This window comes from Montipora foliosa, unplaced genomic scaffold, assembly GCF_036669935.1.
Source record: "Montipora foliosa isolate CH-2021 unplaced genomic scaffold, ASM3666993v2 scaffold_388, whole genome shotgun sequence".
Classification (NCBI taxonomy): domain Eukaryota; kingdom Metazoa; phylum Cnidaria; class Anthozoa; order Scleractinia; family Acroporidae; genus Montipora; species Montipora foliosa.
In genome coordinates, this window is record NW_027179688.1 from 37,501 (window position 1) to 63,222 (window position 25,722).

At 39.4% G+C, this 25,722-nt stretch overlaps 1 protein-coding gene and 1 pseudogene across 1 annotated transcript in view; one reads left to right on the forward strand and one right to left on the reverse strand.

Moving 5' to 3' along the window:
• The window catches only part of LOC137987758 (uncharacterized), a 5,624-nt pseudogene extending 5,082 nt beyond the window's left edge, over window positions 1–542 (forward strand).
• Window positions 543–1,030: 488 nt separating this feature from the next.
• Window positions 1,031–25,722, reverse strand: part of LOC137987757 (Fanconi anemia group J protein homolog) — a 71,433-nt gene continuing 46,741 nt past the window's right edge. Inside the window, exons 20-35 of the mRNA XM_068833830.1 lie at window positions 18,410–18,550; window positions 18,088–18,156; window positions 16,983–17,033; window positions 16,109–16,180; window positions 14,862–14,934; window positions 13,433–13,504; window positions 12,368–12,477; window positions 11,974–12,009; window positions 11,527–11,628; window positions 11,312–11,337; window positions 10,007–10,071; window positions 6,856–8,279; window positions 5,969–6,038; window positions 4,402–4,551; window positions 2,813–2,958; window positions 1,031–1,269 (exon numbers count right to left, since the gene is read on the reverse strand). Of these exons, the coding sequence (XP_068689931.1) occupies window positions 1,171–1,269; window positions 2,813–2,958; window positions 4,402–4,551; window positions 5,969–6,038; window positions 6,856–8,279; window positions 10,007–10,071; window positions 11,312–11,337; window positions 11,527–11,628; window positions 11,974–12,009; window positions 12,368–12,477; window positions 13,433–13,504; window positions 14,862–14,934; window positions 16,109–16,180; window positions 16,983–17,033; window positions 18,088–18,156; window positions 18,410–18,550 (2,706 nt within the window). The 3' untranslated portion in view covers window positions 1,031–1,170. The remainder of the gene's footprint in view (window positions 1,270–2,812; window positions 2,959–4,401; window positions 4,552–5,968; window positions 6,039–6,855; window positions 8,280–10,006; window positions 10,072–11,311; window positions 11,338–11,526; window positions 11,629–11,973; window positions 12,010–12,367; window positions 12,478–13,432; window positions 13,505–14,861; window positions 14,935–16,108; window positions 16,181–16,982; window positions 17,034–18,087; window positions 18,157–18,409; window positions 18,551–25,722) is intronic.

Genomic DNA, 25,722 nt, shown 5'->3' on the forward strand with positions numbered 1-25,722 from the left:
AAGGCGTTGTAGAGTTAGTCCTTCCAAACGTCCGGTCCAAAGACTCAAACGACGGCTAGCCTATCTGCTCATAGTAAAAGTATTAAAAGAAAAACAGCTAACCCACATTAAACCATTCAGTTATGATGCAAACAAGGTTGACTGCCAAAATGTCGGGCAAAAAATGTTGACCCAATGTCATCCAACACTGGACATAAAACGCTGCAACTCAGTTGAAAAAGACCTTGAGCTTGGACCACATGTACAATCAGGCGTTTATGTAACATTCTACGAGTAGAAAGTTTCCGAGCAAGAGAAGAAGATGACATGCTATTTGCTTGACAACGGGCGAAAGGCTAAGGAAAGTTTTCGAAACACGGTCGGATCCTCTACCGCAGTATGGAAGACCTTAGACGGCAATGACCAGAACCAAGGTTGACGACCAGCGGTTTTCGTTAAAACAATGGTTTCAGGGGTTGCTCAGTATCGCGGGCTCAAAAAACCTGGTTGTGGTCATTGCTATTTAAGGTTTTTCTTTTTTTTTTTTTTTGGGGGGGGGGGGGTAGGGGTGTTTGCATTAAAACAATGGATATTCAGTTCACTGAAGGATGATACAGTCCCCAGGGTAAATAACTTGTATTGTTTTTATGTAAATACCCCACCCACCCCCCCCCCCAAAAAAAAAAGGAAAGAAAGAAAAACCGTATTGAATCATGGGATGGTGAAAATAGTCAATTGAGATACAAGAACTCCAGTATCTACAATAGTATCAAAGTGGCCTGCTGTGTGGGCAATGAAATGCGATTCACACGTGCTAACGCATTTACTGATCGTGATCGGAGGTTCGTACCTTTCCTTGGACTCCGATCTTTAAATTGTCCTTTTCCCCGTTGCCAACGAACGTTCATAAATTCTGAAACTGGTGAAGGCCCACAGAAGAAATCGGAAAACGGATTCTTGATATGGGCTTAGGTAAGATGACAAATTGTAACTGAGTGGCCTTCGAAACTAAGCAACTGGTTAATAAAAATTGAAGTAATTTGATGAAAGGATCTTATGACCCAGGCATTCGAAAGAAGATACCATTATGAGCAGAACCAGCGTTTGTCTAGGTATCCAATACTGACTGAATCACAAGAAAAATAAACTGGCCGAAATAAACAAGGTACATCGCAGTATTTTATATTCATTTCATATTGTCGTTCCACCCACATCTGAGCTAGTCTTTCGTTTGTGATCACTTGATGATTTGTGGTTGCCAACGTAAACAAGACTTGGATAGAGCCAGACCTGAAATCAACAAAAAAGGGCCAATCATTAGACAGGGGCACCCAACGATAATATAGTTCAAAACCACTTAATGGGGACAGAGTTTTTCAGCGAGTGATTAACCCATTGACTCCCAGGGGTTCCCCATTGACGAGTAAAATCGTCTGGCGTTAGACAGAGTAAAATAGTACGGCGTTAGACAGTAAAATAGTACGTCTGGCCAGTTTGGATGTCCAAGGGTTAATTAAACATAGCATTGTCAAACGTATTTTAGTATTTAAACGGTAGATACAGGCATATTTTTATCCCCTAAAAATTTTTCATCTTTTCGGGTTTCCTAGCTGAAAGTCTAGTGATCCGAAAATTATAGGGATTAGAACTTTTCAGCCAGAAAAAAGGCTCCCGAAAATTCTAGGTGACCTTTTTAGGGTAAAAATCCGTTAAAATGGGCAATTATACCATTTTTTAGATGTTCGAAAATCCTAGGACAGGCAGGCAAGCAAGAAATTTTACAACAAATGCTCCGAAAATTTTAGACCTCAAATCTTCTTCCGAACACATATTTTCCGAAAATTGACGTTGGGTGCCCCTGCTTAGACGGCGAGTGAGTTACTGAATAGTATAACCGTTTATGAGTAAAAAAAACCCGTTGGTTTGCATTACACTACGAAAAAGAAACGGGCCTGTATGTGTATCATAAGGTCATTCTGTGGGAGAACAAGTTTGCAGAAACTTAAATTATGCATGCGTTGATAAATACTTGCTACCCCAGAAACCACTAACACCAAAACGGTGAAGAAGAAAAACAAAGAATTAAGGATACATGGCTAAAAAGCTCAAGGCGATTAATCAAAAGCGAGGAACATAAAGGATGATACTTCTCAGAATCACCTACTGCACTCGGATCTACATCCCACAATACTACTCGCCTCCCACCAATGTGGCCCGTGTTCGATTCCCAGACTCGGCGTCATAATTAGGGAGCTTAAGCAACGACAACGGCGACGGCAACGGGAACGTCATCTCAAAATATAAATTTGCGTTATTTTAATCGCTTCGTGACTATTTCAACGTTTTTAGTATGACAAGGGTGTGGTAATTCCTAAAAGATGACACCAGTCGGAACGCCAATTCATTTTAGGAGAGAAAATGAAAATTTATCCTCAAGTGCTGACGTTCTTCATAAAACCAAAAACTTGGCTATTTCACGTTGTTTTGCTGACGACGGCAAAGAAATGGACAAAAGTGAAAACAGCACGTGCAGGGCGTGCAAAGCTATTGTTTTTACCCACTAAATATGCAAATTCCTGACGTTCTCGTTGCCGTCGCCGTTGTCGTTGCTTAAGCTCCCTAATATGTGGGTTGAGTTTGTGGGTTCTCTACTCTGCTCCAAGAAGTTTTTCTCCGGGTACTCCGGTTTCCCCCTTGCCTTAAAACCCAACCGCTATACAGTGTCCCCAATTAGTGCTTCCGTGCTAAATACATTTGACACTAAGTTGAATAAACGTCATTATTATTGTTACCTTTAAAACCAGTTCGAGTAAATTGAAAAAAAATACCTTACCTGTTTAAGAAGGGAAGATGATCTAAATGACACTAACTCTAAGCCCACGATCTGTGAATCTTTGTTAGCCGAGTGGCACATTCCACAAATTAGAGGGATGTAACAACTGTCGGTCTCCGGTACAAAAACACTGTTTAATTTTGGACCTTGAAATTAAAACAAAACAAATCCCCTCAAAGAAACGAAAATTATACTTCCTGACTAACTATATCGCTGCAACGATGCAGTTTTTTGAGATATCCTAAAATGAGCTTTTAAAAACACTTCCTGGGAAACTGTGCGGATCAAATGGCTAACAAGGCAAAGACAAAAGCAGAGACAATCCAGGTAATCTGGTGACGTAATTCGGAGGACTGGGGAGAAAAATTTTAACGCTGTATCCCACAAACGCGTGCGGCCTTGAATGTTATTTTCGAATTAAACATGGCAGAGGCGAGGTTAGATCTCGCCGGTTCTTTTTGAATGTTCATTCAGTAACAGGAAATGTGGGAGACACGGAATGATCTGTTGAGTTTTGGCGACGGCAATACTGCAGGAAATTTGGAAACAACACCTAAGGCCGCGCGGTTGCGTAGCATGCGAACGGTAGACGTATTTCCGCCGGTCGTTTTTCTCCCTCGAAAAGTAGAAATACGTCTGCGTTCGCAGGCTAGCGGTTGCGGGATACGGCGTTAAAATATTTCTTCCCAGTCCTCCAAATTACGTCACCAGATCATCTGATAAAGAGGGCCAACCAGTCGGACGGTGTCGCTGGTTTACAGCAACGTAAGACACATTGCCAATAAATTATTATGATCATTTGGTCAAAGCTGTATTCAGAGAAGGTACAGAGATTTTACATTTTGCGTTGGAGGAGTTGCTTTTCGAGCTGCTGTAGAACGTATTTTATTACATTTTCAATCTCGGACATTGTGTTTCTTCGGTCCTGAATGGCTCATCAGTTCAGTCTCCGCTATCAACTTATATACCATATGACCTTACATGGAAACTGATTGCACCAGGGACCGGTTGTTCAAAAGCCGATTAACACTAATCCCAAATTAATGCTGGTCAACGCTGATTTTCGGCAAAACTTTTCATTAGAAGAAGTCAATCTTGAAAGGCAAAAACAAGCAAAAGAAACTTTCACCAAAAAGTTGAAAACGTGAAACAAAGGTTTACGCTAATCCTGGGTTAAGTTAATCGGCTTTCGAGCAACCGGGCTCAGGATCGTTTTGTAAAATTGAAACAACGTCCAGACGATTTGTACACAGTTCAAAGTAATTTCATTCGCTCTTGTGGGATACACTGTTACTAGTGTATCAGATTGATTGTGACCAACTATGAGTTACTTTGCTTTGTTGTTATTTACCGGGGAGCTTTTAGTTTTTAAGCCACGGCAAAAACTGGAAGCAGTGGTTTCTACCGGATTTTTAAACCATTCGTCTTGATAGTCAAAGGATGTGTAGCAATATGAATATGATGGAGTCAAGAATCGTTAACAAAGAAAACAGCTCGTTTCCGGTTGCCGTCAAAAACTTCGCATGCTTAAGCCCCCTACCATTTCATATCCAACGCTGCTCGTGGACTAAAGAGGACATTTTCGATACCTGGGCTATTATTCTTGTTCGTGTCGACCAACGGAGTCAGGTTTTGGACTTCACTGTCGTCTTTTTCAATAACAAGAACCGTTTTCTCGCCACAACCGTGTAGAATGGTGCCTGGAGTAATCTTTGGAAAGGCCTTGGGGCTTATGCAACCTATGTAAAAAAATTGTATCATGTATTTGAAAGATGCAATGAATTTTGAATCCCTAACCAAACATTTTCGATACAGCGTCATATTAGCATGAAGTGTCCGTTTGAGACAGATAAATTCATTTGTAACGTTTTCGTTAGGGTTCTGGTTAAGGTTTAGGTTAGAGGACAATGTCACATTGTGTGACGCTAAAATGGAGAATGAATCTCCTTATGAAGTTAGACTGGGTAATCATCACCTCTCCTAAAAAAACAACAAGCCGAGTTCGATATGTCAATATTCAAGCATGACTACGAGGCTTTCTGGTCAAATTTCACGGATCAGTTCCTTTTTCTTTGTCTCACAAGTCTCAAGGGAGATTTCTAAACAAAAGAATATTCAAATTTAACCATAAAGCCTTGCAGCCAATTGAGGCTACGTTCACACGGTACCGGACGAATTTTCTACCGGTTGAAAATTCGTCCATTTAGGGGTTCCGTTCACACGGAACCACGCTAAACGTACGAAAATTTAGACGCCTCGCCGTTCAAAAATTTGAACGCCAAAATCAAGGACGAATTTTTAGCCGGTACGGTCGAAAATTTAACCGGCGCGCTGTGAACACCTTGACCGTCTAAATTTTTGCACGGCAAAGGCGTGGTTGCATGGATAAGTGGTAACTCAGCTACTATCCTTAGGCTTTCTCTTTCTTGACGCCATTTTGGATTTCGTAAAGTCGCGCTCTGCGCATGAACAGATTGTAAAGTCACTGACAAAGGTTAAACTTAAATCCAGTTCGTCAGTTCCGTGTGAACAGAGCAAAAATATTGCACGGTTCCGTGCGAACAAAATGTACGGTCAAATTTTCAACCGGTAGAAAATTCGTCCGGTACCGTGTGAACGTAGCCTGACTTCTTTCACCATCCCATAATGCAATATGTTTTGGGGGGTATTTACATAAAAGCAATACAAGTTATTAACTCTTGGGACTGTATCATGCTTCAGTGATCTGAATATCCATTGTTTTAATGCAAATACCCCCACACAACCCCAAAATGAACAGTATTATGGAAAGGGTGAAAAAAGCGGATGTGTAAAATATTGACATATCGAACGTGGCCCTATTAGATCATTTCAGAGTTGCGAGGTTTGGAAATAGCATTTCTTCTGAAAACAAGAGGCTACATGTATTTTTCACTTTGGCCTTTCTTAGACCAGGGCGGGAATAGAGATGTTACCACCATAATTGAAAAAAAGCACTTTCTCAGCAGTGATTTGTGCACTACACATCATATTAACCAACGGCCGGACGTCGTTTCGGTTGCAATACTCTTGCTAACAGTTACAAATCGGTAAGAAAGGAAGAGCAAGATACGAGTGCAAAAACGTGGACAGAATATCACAAGAAGATGAGCTGGTTAACAAGCAAAGTATAATAACCTGTCACAAGGCCAGCCCCACAGCAGGTGCAGCACACTAAAGCTTTATCATCATTGCCTTTCTCCTTGACCTAGAATTAAACAAAAAGCCTTTTTTCAATATGAAACCGAAAAATTGGCTCAATCTTTCCTGTTGATGACATACTTATACAGCTGAAAGAAACATTAATATTTAATATTTTTTGTCATCGCACTTATGAACGTTACTAAAACAGAACTGTGGTGATAAAGAAAACTTCACATACGAATTTGATATTAAAAATAAATTCCTAGTGATGTTGTTCAGCATGCTAAACGATTGTGGTTGAGCGTTTTCCATACGTAGACGAAACCTTGAAGATACAGATAACTTTCAGTTACAAGTTAATGAGCTGAATAGAGCGAGTTTCAAATGAGTGTCGTAAAACCAAAACCAAAGTAATTACTTTGGCCAATCAAAAAGGACGGAGACAATCCAGTAAACCAATCAAAACTCGAAGTAATTACACGTAGGCAGCACAAAGCGCGGGAAAATGTGCACGCCCGAGCCACGATTGGTTTTGGTTTCACTTCTGATTGGTTGAAAAAGTGGCGCGAGAACTTTGAACCAATCACCGAGTGAAGTAATGCAAAACCAAAGCAATTCGATAATTACTTTTGACACTCAATTGAAAACCGCTCTTATTAGGTACTAACCAACTTGACCCAGTCGGCGATATCCGGCGTCATTCAAATGTAAGGTACGCCGAAGCATTGCGTTTTTGTGATGTGATGACCATGGCGATGGCAATGACATTGACCACGATGATGATAATGATGATGGTGGTTTTGGTAGTTTAGGACAGAATTTTTGGCGCACATAAGCAAATGAAAAAAGGTCCGTTTAGTCATTCACAACATTGCTCTCACCTCACTTTTTCCTGTATTTTTCTTCGCCAAGCTCCCAGCTATATTTGAAGCCCTTCGAAGTCGCATGCTTCTCCTCGTACTTTGCCGAACATTGCTTGACTCTTTGGGGACATCTCCACTAGGACTTTGGCCCCTTTTTGAAGAAGCCTTCAAGCTTTTAGAATCAGATTCACTTCCCACTTTCACGTTCTCACCTTCCAAAGCCAAATCATCTTTGACCTCATCGAGCAAGTCACGTGGTTGTTTCTCTTCGCATCCCTCACCAACACTCTCCTCTTTCTCTGGTAGAACAGTGTGCTTCTTTACATCAGCTGCCACTGAAATTTCAACGTTATTTTGCTTTACTAATGGTACTTTGGCATTGCCGCATTTTTCTATCGAAGGTTCGCCCCTTTCAAATTCATTCTTGCCGACAGTATCCGCCTTATTGTCTGGGCTGTTGATCACATTCGGCTCTCGTCCAGCAACATCAATGCTTTTCGACTCTCCACATGTTTCATCTTCACCCTCCAAGTCTTCGCTTTCTTCTTGTTTACAAGGTGATGATGAAGGTGTTGTAGTCGGTGTAGCAAACAAAACAGGAGAAGAGCAAAGTTGCTCCTCCAATAGTCCTTCACCCTCAGAGCTCTTTGCCGTCACGTTGTTTGACGCAGGGCTTTCACGTTTTTCTTCATGTTTGAACTCGCTGCATTTCATTTTAGCAAAACTAATGCCCTTTAGCGGGCTGTAGTCCAGAAGTGAGGCCATTCCATTTAACACCGTTCCTTCTTGTCTTCTGTGGTCCAAACTCTTGCTATCAGCGTTCACAACTTTTTGGCCCTCAGGAGTGACATCACTGAAGCATGTGTTCGGTGGGACACTGCAATTTTCGGGAATTTGCGCTAGTTGTAAGTGCTGAATGGAGTTTCTGTCAGAGTGAAACCTTTGCCCTTCTTTTGCCGCTGAATATAAATTTCCTTGTCCGTTAGCAAACGAAATGTTCTTACTGACTTGACCATTGTTTATACACTGTTCTGGTGTGAACGCAACACGAGAGCTATCGGTTAACTGGACTTTATTCAGTGGAGTGCGCTCTAGAGAAGGGTTCGTATCAGTGTGGACACTACGTTCCTTTGCTGGAGTCTCCACACTAACCCTCTTTATTAGATCACTGTTCAAACACTCATAAGGAGTAAACCCTTCAAAACGGTTACAATGGAGTTTAAGCAGTGGAGTAGACTGTTCAGAGGGTTTCATATCGAAACTCAAGCTATTTTCTTTCACTGGAGTTTCCACAATGCTCATACTCAGCTGGCTTTGTGAGGCCGCAATTGACGATGGGCAAGGATCTAATTTACGAGCTGCTGCAAACTGTTTCAGGGAGGACATCGCCTCGCTAAAATTATCGAATTTGTTAATTCTTTTGCGAAGCCATTTCGATATCCCTGCAAATCAGAATGAGAGTTCCTTTAGTTTTCATCGCATGTATTCATTCGGCTAGGTCACTGCCACACAACTGAACAATTACCTACTGTTACTTGACCAATCAAAGTGGGTGAAACTTGTAAGAAGACGGGGAAGTCAGGGTGGCTTAGTGGCCATCAACCAGGCCTCCCACCTCTGAGACCCAGGTTCAACCATGAGGTCGCATGTGGGGTGAGTTTCAGTCAATCTCAATCTGACTCCCGGGGTTTTTCTCCGGGTACTCCGGTTTTCCTCCCTCCTCAAAATCGACTCCCAGTCAATTACATCTGGCTGGGTCTGAGGGTGCTCCGAGATCACATATGGATCGTGCGGCGCCTTTACATGCATTCGATCCGATCCCGTTGAACCGGTTGATCCTGGAAAGCCCTTGTACGGAGCGGTCAACTAAACACATTTACACATTTACATTTAATTAAATATATAGTAAGACCTAATTGATAGACCTTTTTCATATGGTGCTCTCAGCTTTAGGAAACACTTCAAAATGTTATCGAATTTTTCCTCCTTTTGAACTTGCAATGCCGCATTGAAAACTATCGCAACGGCAAATAAATAACAAATGGGCTCCTTTGGTGCAATACTTAACATGAAAATCCGTTAGCACCTTCACATTGATTGACAATTGTTAAAATATAAACATCTGTAGATATGTCTAATTGTCACTTTATCATAAGTTTATCATAAGTTACAATTGGTCACTTTGGAACATGTAGAAGTAGAAGCTGAACATGTTGCTTTTCCGCTGCCCTAAAACCTTCGTAGCTTTTATCCATTTAATTTTTTTAATTGTAATTAAAAACATAATAAACTTTAAAAAATAGTGAGACCTAAATAAATACAGCAAGTTTACCCACTACATTGCACAAGGTGTTCTTGAAACAAGAACGGATCCTATAAGCCCTTAAAAAACTAAAGTAGATTTTCTACCATTCACTACTTGCACAATCCCATAATACAATACAATACAATACAATACAATACAATACAATACATACTTAATTGACCGCTCCCCATGGGCTTTTCAGGGCCAATGAAACACAACGAAACGACAGAACAGAACAACAACAACTGTTAAGAATCCCAACTGGCCAGAGGCAAACCAGTTGGCTATTTACAAGTGCAGCTGGGAAGTTGAACAAGGGACTACCACTGGGCCACACTGCCTCCTCCAATACACCTCTATTACCCCCCCCCCCCCCCACCCCCCAAAATACACCTCTATTATCCCCCAAAACTTTTGCATAACCATTGTTTGCAATTTCTCGAGGGACATGAAAATGTCCCAAGAGAAGTCGAAAACAATGCCTATGCAGATTTTGCGGGGTAAAAGAGGTGTATTATGGGATTTCTGCCAGTAGTGAATTGAACTAAAACAGAGACTCGTTGGGGGTGGCTCAAACTAGGATCACACCAGAACGTTGAGATTAAAATGACTTCCAGACTAGTGATACAGGCAGGTACCGGATCAACTCGGATCGCCGTAAAAAATATGATAAGGCCTCGGGAAATCACTTTACCCCTAATCTTTAATCTAACCTTGGTGAAATCGCGGCAAATGTCGAATAGTTTTGGGTCACAAAACCGCTTTTCGTTCAATCCGAGGTGTGCGATCCGAGTTGATCCGGTCCGACTTTTGTACCTGCCCCTAGTGATACTGATCTTTCTTTCACCGTAAAAGTGTTCATACCATTTGTGTACTTTGGCGACTTGCTAAAACGTTCATCTATGAGCAGTATGGCACCCCAGTCTTGCCTGTGGACGTACATGAAGGGCCACAAATTATGTATTACTCCAGGGATCTGATACGAATACTATGAACTAAAGTTTAGATGGAAGGGTTTAGTCAGAAATCGTTAAATACGGATAGGACGATCACAGATAGAGCGACTTTCATACGACCTTGAAAAATAAACGTAACAACAGAATGTAAACAAAAATGCGAAACCTTTCACTGGCTAATCGAACAGAAACAAACGAACGAGAATTTTCATTGGCTTATAGCGAATGCGGATGCAAACAACGTCATCTCTCCATGGAACTTTCTGGAAAGCGATCGGCATTTCGCTTTGCCGTCATTTGAAATGCAGTAATGTGATTGGGCAATCGAACTGTTAACTGCCCATATTAGGAGTTTCCTTGGCGGGAATAAGGAGAAGCTTTGCTTTAATCTTGCCAAACATTGGTCCGTGAAACAAACTGCAAACACTTTTTCGAGGTCATACGAAAGTCGCTGTATCTAAGCAACTTGTTAACTCACGAGAATACAATCACGGGCTATATGCATAACTGTCGCAAGTTAAATTTTTCGTATTTTCCTGATTTCGTCAAACTGCGGCTAAATGCGCGAAAAAAAAAAAACTGTTGCAAGTTCATGCACAAAATTTTAGAGCAAACAGATAATTACTGAGTATACATGATAATTTGACCTCGGGTATTACGTTTCTAACATTCTAATTGGTTCAGTGTATCTCGGTTGTCAGCCCATATACCGTTTGACCTAATAGGGGAAACTGATCGCGTCAAGTGTTACCAAGCTGAAAAATTAAGCCGAGCTCTGAGAATTAAACGAATTTATTCCATTCGCCAACTCATATCCAACGCGCGCTCACGGAATAAAAAGCCATTTGAAAGATTTCCGAGTTGCTGTTTGCCTCAGGTTCAAAACGAGTCTTGGTACTAAACCATTTAAATGATAAGGAGTTTGATTTGCATGAAAATAATCAGCTCATTTCCATTTGAATGATTGTGTACCAGGACTCGCTTTAAAACCGAGGCAAACAGCAGCTCGGAAATGGGCTCTTGGGTGTCAAATAATAGTCAGTTATTCATAGGCAACAATTTGATTCACTTTCGTTAATTAAAGACTTCCGACAAAAATCCCAACAGTACAGATTACTTTCTCTATGATTTATATAGTGATTTATCCAATGGATAGCGTTATCCAACTTTTGAACAACTGGCGCCAAAAGTATTAAGTTCCATTACCACTTACTTGTGACGTATGCATCTCCCCAGAGCCTGGAGTACATAGAAAACATTACATTGAAGAAAAATAAATAAATAAATAAATAAAAACTAGTTTAAAAGGTCGTAAATGCAAACTGTTAAGAATTGCCGCATGGCGGGAATTAAGGACAAGGAAAACCAAAGATACTCATTTAAAGGCACTTCCAAGATGTACAGCAAAGGAACAAGAAATTATTATACCTGGTTAAGAGCTCGGTAGGCCTGAATCTCATACCACTCACTCCCTGTTAAGAGCCCTCGGCTGGCTGCATACTGAGTGTTGTACTTGCGTTTAAGTTCCACCTTGAATATGCATATGAAAGTAGATGATCCTAAGAACTCATTGTCAGGATTCTATTTCCAGAGTTAAAACATGGTCAATGCACTTTTTACGGGTGCCCGGATGTCTCTGTGTGGGGGCTCACGGCTGGGTTGCGGGGATTGCTAGCCATGGGAGCGTTTTACTGTCTAGGGGCTGGCTGATCACAGTGGAGGCCCCTGGACATCCCGGGCACCCCCCTTCCACTCAGCTATGCAGTTGTTAACGTGTATTTTTACATAAATTTAATAATAATTTATGTCTGTATGTACTCAATCTTTGTTTAGTGGTTTCAATGTCTGACAAAAATGTCATCAAACATTCCTCACCTGTGTGTCTTTCACATTAGGAAAAGGAATTCCAATCTGACGAATTAAAATAAAGAACGAAATGTTTTAGTGCCAACAATGTTCCAATATTTAAAAATACTTTAAAAAGTACCCAAGATTTCCGATGAAAATTAGTCAATGCAAATGCTTGCTTTGTTACTTGTACCAAAAAGTATGCTACAGTATTTGCTACAGTCAAAGGTGTTAATACAAGTTAACTGCTCTTCCCTCGTACAAGCACCATCAAGGATTACCCTTCCCCACTCCTTGATAAGTTTACTGGACGAGGGAAGGCTGGAAAATCGTTTGACCAGGGTGGACTGGGGTGGGTGAACTAAAGAACAGTATGAAGATAATTTGGGATAAAAGATAAAGAGCAACGTGATCAACTCACAGTGATGACAGCTCTGGCGTTGTTATCAGCAAAATCAAGTCCTTCACTGACTTTCCCTCGGCAAACTGCTAGGAACAAGCCACCATCCACAGAAGATTCAGTATCGGAATCTTAAAAGGATAAAGCACAAAACAAAAATAAAATTTTACAGAGAGTATTGTTTCTCTGTAGAAAGTGAGAAAAGCAGTAAGCTATCTCTCAAAATAACACTGGAAACAGGTAAGAGAGCGATAAAACCAAAACCAAAGTAATTACTTTGGCCAATCAAAAAGGACGGGAGACAATCCAGTAAACCAATCAAAACTGGAAGTAATTACACGTAGCCGACAAAAAGCGCGGGAAAATGTGCACGCGCGAGCCACAATTGGTTTTGGTTTCACTTCTGATTGGTTGAAAAAGTGGCGCGAGAACTTTGAACCAATCACTGAGTGAAGTAATGCAAAACCAAAGTTATTCACTAATTACTTTCGACACTCAATTGAAAACCACTCTAAAAGACAGAAACAAAGAACACGTAATAAGAATCTATAGGATGATTTAGAAGGTTCAATTTTTGCCCATGACTTTCAAATGCAACAGCAACGCACGAATTGTGAACATCTGTCATAAGGGTATCTTGGGACTAGTTTACAGGACAAAATTTGTGGTGTGAAGTCACAGGGTAAGCTTATTGCTTGCAAAGGTCGTAAACAAAAATTACACCTGAGCACAACTGGTAAGTAAATTTGGGAAGCCTTCAATAGTCTGTTTCTAAACCACAATATTTAATGCACAAAGTTTGTGGGGCTCGGTAAGAAATGTGCTACATTCTAAAAAGTGGGTTAATTTTTAACAGTATGAAGAACTCTTAATACTAAAACAAAAATACTTATAATATGGTAAGCCATCCACTAGGCTATTTTCGAAACACAGAGAAGACGAATTTGGGAACACCAAAGATGAGTCCAATTTGAGGTCACAATGGGATTTGAACCATTATACACAAAAATCCAGTGAGCTATGTCTATACCTGACCATGTGATCTTCATAAATTGGATAGACAGACAACAGTAATAATGGATTTACCTGTTTCGTCGCATTCTTCATCTTCGCTGGTTCTCACTGCATGGTAGAATTGGTGCATTATATCATCAAATTCTAAAAGAAAGGAAGGAATGATTTGGTTGAAAAGTGAAGAAGGTGACGTGATACACGTACCTTTAATAGGCCAGTTTCGTATTCTAACGGTTGGACTGGATCTAGCATGAAGTGGAGGCTAATGCGGGCAAATTAATTTGCATTTGAAAAGATTTGTCCGCATTAGCCTCCATTCCACGCTAGATCCAGTCCAGCCATGAGAATTCGAAAATGGTCTATTTTCTGCACATACTCAAACATCAGGATTTACTAGAGTGTGAAGTAAAAGCACTGCTAATAATTCTTGACGTGCTACTACAGTATGATTAAAAATTCAAATGTAAGCGGCTGGATTAATAATTATCAGCAAATGAGTTCCGGGCTTTCAGACGATTTCCATATTTAATAAGCTGCATTTACACACTAAAGTCTTCAGCTAGTGAGTAAATGACGTCACTTTTCCCTACATTCAACCCTCTGAGGTCCAATCGGTCAATTTTAAATGTGAGTAATGGCGCACCGTGAAATCCAAAACTTGCACTCAAGTAAACAGCCTTTGGATAAAAATCAAAGATCAAAATTTTGCCATTCAGGTGTTAATTAAGCAAACACACTTTCAAAATCCGAAGAAGAAAAGGAAGTGATTTTTTTCTCATCGGATCTGTTTGAGATACTGCAACAAAAGTATAAGCATATGTGGCGTCTTAGTCTTTTTGTTGAAACTAAAGACACTGATTAACGACAAAACACGTGCCTCCCATGCTATACCTACAGTGCAGGAGGTCATGAATTCAACTCAGCCTAGACCAACACTCCGGGTCGTAAAGGCAGTGATGGTGCATGAGATTTAAGGTATCAAGGCCATGCATGTAAACAAAGGCAGCCTTGAATAAAAAGGAACTTTGCTGAGTGCTGGAACATGCAGATGATGAGATGGAAATGTTCAGATGGTAAACAATATTTTACACAAATTGAAGTTAGAATTAGAATGTACAATTACAGCAGTCATTCTGATAGCAGGAAATCATAAAATAAACTACAAGGCAGCATGTACACTAGACTGTGAGCAGTCGCTCTTTTTCTCTAAATCATTATGCATAATTATGTATTCAGCCCTGAATGTTCCCCATAATTATGCATAATGATTTAGAGAAAAATTAATTATGAGAAAAAGAGCGACTGCTCACAGTCTAGTGTACATGCTGCCTTGTAGTTTATTTTGTTATGATTTCCTGCTATCAGAATGACTGCTGTAATTGTACATTCTAATTCTAACAATAATAATGTCATTGGTGTAGACATTGTCATTGTTGGTGTCCGTTTCAACAATTTAGAGCAAAATGATGGGAAATAAATATTTTTGAGAATTAAATCTCACCGAATTTGTCTCCACCCCTGGGTTCACTGACAACTGTTTTTCTGTCTGAGAGCTGAGACCATAAACCTGTTGACTGTGTATGGACAAAAACAATGACTTACTGGATAATCTTTCATTTGGGAAGGCTGTAAAATGTAGTTTAACCCATTGACTACTGGGAGTGAGACTGACTTAACAGATTTTACTCTGTCTAATACCAGACAATTTTACTCATCAACTGAGGGTGTCCTAGGGCAACAGAGGGGTCAATGGGTTAACTCCAAATAGTACAATTTTTCACAGATGCTTAATCCAAAATATAGAATAGAAAAGCATAAAGCTTTAAAGAACAATAACAATATTTCCATAAGGTCGCAATAGTAGCAAGTATGATAAATACTGTAGGAAACAGACAACTTTTTTAAAAGACATGTTTCGGCATGCTTATGCCATCATCAGTTTAATGAGTTCCTACGGGTAGATGAAAAAATTATTACAACATGACGTAATACAAAAGCGGGTACTATTTACAGCGTGACACCAAACATCAAGGTGTAAACTAAAACGTGAGAAAAGTGTTGTAATGCTGCAATTATTGTTTGTTAAGTTCCGGTTGGATCTTATTTATATAAAAAGTTTGATCTTATTTTAAAAAAGTTGTCTGTTTCCTACAATAACAATATTATTGTAAAGGAACCTTTCACACTAAATAGCAAGTTTACATTACTTTAAGTGGCTATGTAAATTATTACCTAATGGAGGTATTTTGTGAGCCAATATTGAAGCAGCTGTACTTTGAAAGTAAGACGCGATCCTCACACTTATCTGGACAATTTAAGCAATTTATTTCATTCACTGATTGTACTTAATTTGTTTTGGGGAAAAACTTTGACACCCTTACTAAACTTCATGTGCATCAGGGGTTTTTCTTCAGCGGTGCCATGGTAGTGTATTTTTCTTTTCTCTCGACTCTTAACAGTGCAATTTTCTGGGGTTTTTTTCCTCTCCACCTCCCTTAATTATCCTCTTCCACTGCAGGGGGCCACAGTGACAAGTTGTGGAAATGTTACTATGACAGTGGCCATAGTAGAGGCCCTTAAATAGTCTGAGTCACCCATCCTCCACCCATCTTAATGCAGATCTTGACAATACTGATAAAATGTTATAAGTTTCTATGACTCTTCTTTCTTTTTCACTAGACATCTTATAGACAAAATAATATTTATGAAGATGTTTGTGGAGTTAAAAAATGACATTATGGATATTACCTGCCATCGCTTGCTGAGCTTGTCCAACATGTTGTACGATGGGAAGAAACAAAGCACTCCATGAGGAACTGTCTAAACAACAACAAATTGATAAAGAAAGGGGGTTAATAATTAGAAAAAGTTCCAGCACCGATTAAAAAACAACAGGGCTATTAATACAAGTTCCATTTAACACCAGTAACTTTATCATGGCAATTTAGATTCAATAGTACTGTAGCTACAATCCCGGCCAAAAGACTTCGGGACACTTGTCAAATGTTGGGCTAAAAGTAGACAATTTTCTGTACATGCTTCCATCGTTAAATGAGCAAAGTGTGCTCTTCTTTTGCTACATTTTTTGCACCCCCTCCCCTCCCCTTCCCTCCAGACAATGTTGAAACATGCGAGCGATCGATGAACAGATCTTGATTTTGGAGACCATGAAAAATCAACATTGTCATGGGGGTAGGGGGAAAAGCGGGACTTGTTCTAACAGTTTTGACCAGGATTGTACATTCATTTTTTAGCAGGTGACATCCCCTGTGCATTGGACAAGACATCAGAGTAACTTGGAAAAAGTTCAGCAAAGAGCTGCTGCCTCCAGTGAACCAAGTGTTCCTTGCAGGCATTGTTTTCCGAGCATTTTGAATGCTGATGTCTTATTGTAACTTAATGTTTAAGGCCCTCCAGAATATTAATGGGCAGGTATAGATCTCTCTTTCCCAATCTCAAATCAACTTCCTGTGATGTATTTGAAATTTTCTTTTTTTCCACAAACTATTCCCACATGGAATAATCTCCCTCAGGAAATAATACATGCTGTAAGGCTAGCCCAGCATTCTTTAGCACGAAGGTTAATGGCAACAGTTTCTGCATGCTTTGGTTGCATCCTTACCTCACAGATGTTCAGTACCACCTTGCCTACTTCATCTTGAAAAGCAAAGGTCTGAAATTGAAATTAAAGATGGTGAAAGGGTAAAAAACAAAATTTAGAAAATCTACTAAATTGAATTTTAACAAAGGCAAAAGCAAAATGATCTTTTCCTTAAGAGAAGCTTTAACTGGAAAACAGGAACTGAATTATCAAATCTGTCATTTTGCTTTGATACTCGACCAACACTATCGGACGAATATCAGTCTGTACATTGCCCAATACTCTAAGGACATCTCAGTTGACACTTGGCCAAGATGTCGATCGACACACGGTCAAGTGTAAGTTGATTATGTTCTTTAATTAAGTTGCTACATGTAGACTATCGGTTGACACCTTGACCGTTACGGCACAAGCAAGTGTCAGCAGCATATCAGTTGACTGTCGGTGGTATATCAGTTGACGATTGGTACTGTAACCTCGGCCAACATATCAGTTGACTGACAGCCAAGTGTCGATCAACTGATGGCTGCTATATCAGTCGATACATGTCCAACATATCGATGGATTGGCAGCTGATGTCAGCCTTGCCAATACCATGTAGCTAAAGTGTACTGATGACAAACTTTCCCACGTCTGCGCCAATGCCCCCCTTCCTCCCACACGCACATACACACACACACCACCTATTACTGACAGTTCTGAATTTCTCAAGCTTTCCAATCTCAGTGGCGATTTCAATATTCGCACTTGCCCACCCATTGGAAGAAAAATCTAGGACAGCTCTTAAATGGCTGACATGTTGATTGACTTGTCAGCTGATTGAGTCAGCCGAGTGTCTGAGGCAATCAAGCGACACGCATGTTGACCACATGTTCACCAAGAGGTGATCAAAATATCACTGCTGATGTGTTGGGTGGGTCTCAATCTCCATGTCGGCTGTCAACATGTCCATCAACATGTCGCCAATCGAGTCAACCAACAGAAGCCTTTTATAGTACACAGGATCTAAATACATGATCCCCGCACGTCTCAACAGCATAACTGTTCTCAAAAAAAATACAGTAGAACAGTAATGCACATGTCAAGTAGTCAAAACAGCTTACAGTATGTCCTATTTTCTGATTACCTCAGAACTTTGATAGCTAGCATTGACAGCACATCCACTTGGTCCTGACGACAGTGTTCCAACCCATACCTGAACATAATTATCACAAAATTACATCAACATCCAACTATTATCAGAGTACTTGTGCTAGCACCAAGGAGTCTTGCCTTAAAGCTTAAACAAGCACATCAAAAGGAAGTACTACAGGTGGCTTTCCCTTTTCTACAGTATGCTTAACAAAGTGGTTGTCTTTAGCTGCATTACGTGTGAAGTTGTGGTAAGAAATAACACCGTGCAAAAACCTTGAAATAGAACAAAATTTATAAATATGCTTGAGAAATACCTGTGAATTGGCAATGACATGGTTAGCTTCCAACTGGATAGGGAATTTTACCCCAAGCTCAGACGAAAATGTTGCCATGGGTGAAAGAGTTCCAGAAGTGAGGATAATACAGCGAGCCTCAGAACCAAGCTCAGAGAAAACCTTAAAAAGGCAAGACAAGCAGAACTAAAAATAATCAAGACCTCTACATTAATGAGAGGCTTATGTCAGCTGAACAATTCAGGTGTGCTAAAAAATTAATGGCACTGGAGTTAAGGCACTTGTACATGTACAATGTAGATAATTTTGTCAATTGACTGTTGACACTGACAGAACACTTTGACCCTCACAGTAGGTAATCGGTCAGTAATACTTAACACTACCTTGTCTGTCATTCTTGTTTGAAAGCTACAATCCTGGACAAAAAATTTGGGACACTTGAGCTACAATGTAAAACTGCTGAAAATGAACATGTGGTAAGACCATCTATCATACAGTCCACCCCCCCCCATCCTTTTCAATGTTGATGGCAATCTGGGAGAACATTCAGAAAAGCTGCAGTTTATTTGAACATTGCTTTGGGGGAACGGGGAACAACAAAGTCGTTCTTATTATAAGTTTTTAGAAAAAGTAAAAAGGACATTTTTCTTAGGAGCATTTTTTTTGCTGCATATAAACAACAGTGTCCTACCAACTTTTGGCCACGATTGTACATGTATGTATGTCACTGTTTTGCTATTACTGATCTTGGCAGGATTATAAATCATGCTTGGATGAATTTCAACAAAATAAGAGGATCACATTTAATTTAATGGTCTGTCTTTGTGTTTAAGAGTGAAACCACAACTTACCACTGCAGGGTTCAAACACCAGAAATTTAAAGAGTGTGTCCACTCCTTCCTCATGCCTATATAGAATGCAAATGCATACGAGTTCTTACTAACAGCAACAAAAAAAATGAAAGAAACTCATAAAAAACCAGAAACATGATTTTATGCTTTATGCTGTGGTTCAATTATTTTTTTTTTTGGTCTTAGATTTGTCAAACCAGTTCAATTTTGATTTTTCTTTGTCTTATGTTCATTATCATAGTCTGAAACAAAGGAAATTCAAAATTGATTTATGAATCGAACTGGATTTGAAGCAATCCTGTGGATTTTAGACTAGCTGCTTTCAACAGAACTGAGGATGAGGCCATCTGAGAAGGAAAAACTGACAACAGGGAAGAGGACATTGATGACGAATTTATTCATCAACAACAAATTCGAAACTAAAAGCGAGAGCAATGACTAGTTCTATATACATGTAATATTGCAATTCAAAATATAAACAGTTCTTTTGATAATCATCCCAGTTCAATGACCAACAATGTTTACTGGTATCTTAAGCTTTAATAATATTTGTACTAAATAATTTCGGGGAAAGTGCAATTACCGGTATATTATTGTTAGCTTTATTAAACAACATAATTATATGTCTATAAGATGCACCCCAAGATTTTGCAGAAAGCATCAGAGTCTTCTTGAAAAAAGGAAACATGAAACTGACATGTATAAACGAATAACTACGGTAGTTTGAACCATTTTACACTTAACAAAAATTGAACCACAACACCATGTACCTCCATGGGATCTTCTCCATCCTCCGGGCTGAAAAGTATTTTATAAAAAAAAAACGATACAGAAGATTTTTTTTGGCATGATGCATGAGATACCTAACTCGTGCATGGTCGATGCACAAGAAATTCAGTTGTGGTTTGCCAAGGCATTAGAAACTGGACAAATCCAAATGATTATATTAAAGAGATTTAAACCTTACATTAGTAGATACACAATAATGAAACTTGAAGTTCATAGTTCAAGCTTCCACCCAATGATATTATATTCAGTTGAACCCAATTTAACGGAGTTAGTAAACGAGGAGCCGTTGTTTTGGTCAGCAGGGTGAGACAAAAATGAAAAGATGAAGTTGCCCTTCAGGCAAGCTGTTACTTGAGGTTACTAGCCCGAAGGTCTGACGAGCTAGCCCGACATTAAATTGTTCATAAAGAATAATCAGATGTATTTAAGGACGGTGCCTAATATTTAAGGGTATTTTTGCCCCGTTTCATGATTATGTAGGAAATGTAGATCTTAACAAGTGTTATGGAAATCCAAAAAGAAAATGGGGGGTAACCACCCATTTTTCAAAGATAATTCATGAATAATATTTGTAAAAAGCTTTAAAATACAAAGCAATGTATGGCGTTTTTGTCTCAAACTGAATCTTAATTATTTCTCAAAAATGCCTGGTTACCCGCAATTTTCTTTTTGGATACCAAGAGTATTTACTAAGATCTACTTTTTCCAGATAGTTTTAAGTCGCGCAATAACATCCCTGTATTAGTAAGCATCAACGGTAGGAAACCAGATTATCTCGAGATGCGCAGAATGTATGCGCAATAACAATAGTTTCCCAACGAAACGCACCTAAATTTCCGAGAAAATCCACTGCACCGTGACTTGGCTGGAATTTAATTAGACTGATTGTCTCGCACTGCACGCTGTCAGTCGGCAAAGATTGTCATTTCAAAAATATATTTCGGTCGCTATGTAAGCAGAAAAAGTCATGACGTTATTTACGGACGCAACTAAAATGCGGCGCAGAACGTTGTCACGCTACGATAATTTGGTCTCATAACGTTATCATTTTCTCTCAGGAGCTTCTGCTACACACTTTGTGGTATAAAAGCTCAATTTATCATCAGAAAAGAGAAACCAACGGTGCTTGCCCGTCGGGCAAGCTGCGATAAGAAAACGCTAGCCCGACAAGTCATTCCAGTAGCCCCGGGCTATCGGACAGCACTTTCGTCGCGCCCTGGGTCAGTAGTGGTATTATGTAACACGCGCCTCTGGGGTTCATGTAGCGTGAAAGTGCATTTTTGATCGAGTTGCGGAATCTATTTGAAGCATTGACGCTTGTGCTTTGGGTCTAGTTATTCGCATTTCCCTCAATACCCTCCCCTTTTCCACCGATTGTGTGTGTGATGGGCCCCGCTTGCTTCACTCCCATGCTGTTGGGGGAAGGGAATCACAACTTGGTTGTCAGGATTTGTCAGTTATGGGAGCGGGTCTCCATCTGGGAGCAGGCTGCCAATAGTGGAAGTTCCTGGATGTTTCTCGGGCATCCAACCTCCACTTTGCCACAAAGTTGTTAATTAAAGATCATGATAACAGTTTCTGTATATACAACCAATTAACATTCTTTCCTTTTTCAGTGTTTTCTGTTTTTCCCTTTTATATATACAGTGTAATCACACCATTGTCCAGACAAAAATATTTTCTATGTAACTGTTGTGACCTTTACTCTCAGTCTATTCTTCTCTGACTTGTCTAATGTATGTCACATAGTTTTTCCAACTTTATGACAACAAGACAAGACAAGACAAGACAAAACAAGAGGCCATCTGGCCTCAGTTGTTCAAAAGGTGGATAAACGCTATCCCCCGGATAAATCACTATCCAGCAGATAAGCACTAGCAAAACCAATTGAGTTATCCAGTGGATAGCACTGTCCACCCTTTGAACTACCGGGGTCTGAAGTCAAAGGCAAATTTTAAAGCATGCAAGTTAAGATTCGAGTCTGGTATGTTCCATCCGTGGGGCCTTGTGTGGTTCAGTTATTCTCCTTTGACTCAAAGACCTCAAAACATTATTATTAACAATAACAATATTAGAAGCTATTCTGCCGGCAAAGGCAAGCTACTAAAATTACAAAGCATGTGTCTCGAGAAATCCGCTGTTCTGAGAATTCACAAGAAATAAAAAACAAATAATGAAACTTAACTGTTAACAGTAGTACTACAATGCCAAGAAACACGTGATGGCGTGAAAAACAGGCAGTGCTGGGATGGGGTATGCAAGATACATGTATATTCACAACACTAGTAGTACATTTTTCAACTATGGAATGGTATAAAGACAATACAGTCATTAAGTTTAGGAAATAATTTAGCCACGTTTTTCACTTGTTGTAGAAAAGAATGTAGTTCATTTGTTTATAACCTATACAATGTGCATCCTAGTACATTTAACCAAGTACATGTATGTCATGAAGAGTAAACCCACCATGATTTGCGCATCTCTAACCATAACGGATGTTTTCAGTACAGCACATCTACAAGATTTACAGGAATGAAACTCACATACAGGAACTACTTGTAACACTGATTAAGTGCACTCAGACAGCAACTCCTATTTTTCAAAGAGCACTTGACTGAAGTCTTACCCCATATACACCACATGTTGAATTCAAAATTTATTAGGAACCTTTAGATTCTAGGACGAGGACGAGAACCAGTACGAGTTTTGACTTGTAGTTTTTAGCGAAAATACTTAGAAAATAATTATTTATAACCTGTACGATTAATCTTACTCTTTGTTAGCAGAATAGGTTGCTCAGTTATTCTTATTGCTGTTACCTGGGCCTTTTTGCTGATCGAAAAATGCCAAAACTGCTACCCTGTTGTTGACTTGTTTTGACACGACATTCTTGCAAAACCTCGCACTAAAATGGTGACGGCATCACGTTCTTCCCGCCAAAATGACGCTGGTTTGCGCGCGCTCACTGTTGTTCATTGAGAAAATCTCGTACTCGTAGTCGTTCTCGTCCTAGAATCTAAAGCTCTTCATTAATACTAATATTGTTAACATTGCTGCAAACAAAAGTTGGAAAAATAGGAGGGAAAAAACAGTCAGTTGACAGCCTATCGTCACTACCACTGTCATCATCATGATCACAACTACTCCTTACCACCATAAGCATCATCATCATCATAAGACATCATGCACTGTCACTGTCACCAACATCATCATTATCATTATCATACCCTCTCAGTCCTTAAAACTGTGTCATCATTGTGACGATGACTTAGCCAACCACATACATGTAGCAAAACAGAACAGATCTTAGATTCACAATAATTAAAAATTACTTCATAGTAGTATGGAAATAGGCCACTTTCAAAAATACCATAATACTCTTTGTCTGTTGACCTCCCAAATTTCACATAAGCAAATGTTCTTGTTTTCTCATTGCTTAGTTGCAAATTTGGCAGGACAATCAGTATTAAAATGTCCATACCCCCCCCCCCCCCAACAGAGGTTTTTTTCCTAGTTTGGCCCCCTCCCCCACTGGATTTTCCGTTCCAGAGGGCTTCACGTTACTCCCCCCACCCCCTGGAATTTCCATGATTTTTCCAATTGGTCCCCCATACCCCTTGGAAATTCCAAATCCAAAACAAGAGACTTGATTAATGTATTTTGATTGACTTAGAGCTGTAATAAAAATTTCATTCTCCTAAAACGACCGTGTAAATTCTAGACATACGGTATTCACCCACCTTTGCATGCTACGAAAGTCATAATTATTAAAAAGCACAAAAAAAAAAACAGCATAAGAAAGATCTCTAAAGCCATTGCTCTTTTCGGCTTTGTCTTTAGTTTGGTGATGGTGTTTTTTAGGGTTATTTGAAATGGAGCAAAGCACAGTCTGTGTTTTCCATAGCAAGGCAAACATGGGTCCTTTATCCTTGCTTTTCACCTCTTCAAAACATAGTTCTTTATTCTCCTACAGCTTGCGTGGCAAGCATTCACAACGGACCAATTAACCTTCTTGCTGAATCTTCGTCTTTCGGGCGCAAAATTCACGTAACCGGCAGCAGTAACCGACAAGAAGCATACGGTGCTTAAGTGCGCCCATGATCCCATGAAGCCGCTGAAACAATATGGCACCTACATGTAGTAAACATGGTGATCGAAGTATCAAAGTACATTTGTGCTTTTGATTAACAATGCGAGATACCGATTTTCTTGTAGTATTTATAAATTATTTTAATGGGGAATGAAAGGTGAGTCATGTTCTGGCTACCAGTTTTGAACGATTTCATCATATAAAGATTCAAATACAAAAGTTGTCTTCTGTTTATCCTGGGTGACCTGGGTCATCACAAAACGTGATTCGCCAGCTGGTGACCAGTTCTGAAAATCTAGTCGTCAGCACTCAATTTTTGGTCGCATTGGCGACCAGTGGGTCGCAATTTCAAGCCCTGTTATTTAACACTTTAAATGTCCCGGCAGCTGACCTTTTCTCTGTTCAATTGAAAGACGTTCTCATTCAAAAATCCAAAAAAGTACTGAAAGTTGACGCTATTTTAAGTGTATATGGTATATGTTTTGTCACCTAATCGAAGTTTGCATAGTCAAAACAACATATCGAATTACGTTGCACACACAAGAAACTATTTATTACATAGTTATTTTTGCTGTCACAGTGAAACTCAGGAAAATACCTCCTTATGTCGCAGCGGAGTAATAATTATCTACAGTTACTGCTACACAGTGTAGTATAATTTGTGAACCGTACTGTTTATATTATTTTTCGTGGGTGTAGCCGTGAACTGACTTCGCTTATCAGCGGGAATCATAAGCCATCACGCAACATGTTCAACGGATAGAATTTTCCATTTTTCTTGGTCACTTTGAATCAATTGGAAAAGTATGTAAGTGTTTATTCGATCGCATTTCAAACCCTCTGGGAAAAAAGCCCTTTATGTACTCTTTATGTACCCCCCTCCCCTTCGGAAATTTGCCTCTTTCAGACCCTGAAAGGGTTATGGACATTTTCTGGAACCACACATTTTCAAAAGTGACATATAACTATACTCTATCCACCTACTCTGCCCTAATAATAATTTTCCACTGACTTGAGAAAAAATAAAGAAACCTGAAAATGTCTGCAAGTCTACCTATAGTCAGAAATATACTTCATGTTTTCTCCCATCATGAATTTTTCCAATCAGAAGTATTCCTTCTAAGAGAGAACAGCTGTGACTGGATAGTGATGGTATGCCCTGCCTGCAGAACAACAAAAATGATGCTTAATATTAACACAAAGAAAGGCTAAATAAGCATTCTTTTAAATTTTGTTAACATTCACAAAATTTGTCGCACATCATTGTGTCATATTGCATTATTTTGGTAATATTCCTTTTTAAAAGATATTTTCCTTTTGATAAAGTTACGGTATACAGTATCAGAAGTTCAAGTTCAAAGTTAATAAACTTGGAGAACGGGAAACTGAAAATCCTGTTTGAAATGGAACTCTGTATTAGGTTTGTTATTTAACTAAACCAGCTGTGAAGAAAGTACTGTGCATGTACCAATCCTTCCACTATCATAACTATGACTATCATTATTATGTTGGTTTTCAATTCCACACTGAAAAAAATGACTTAATTGCTGCCTGTAGTCTACTGTTCTGTTCTACTGTGTACTTATACCTGTTTGTGATCTTTT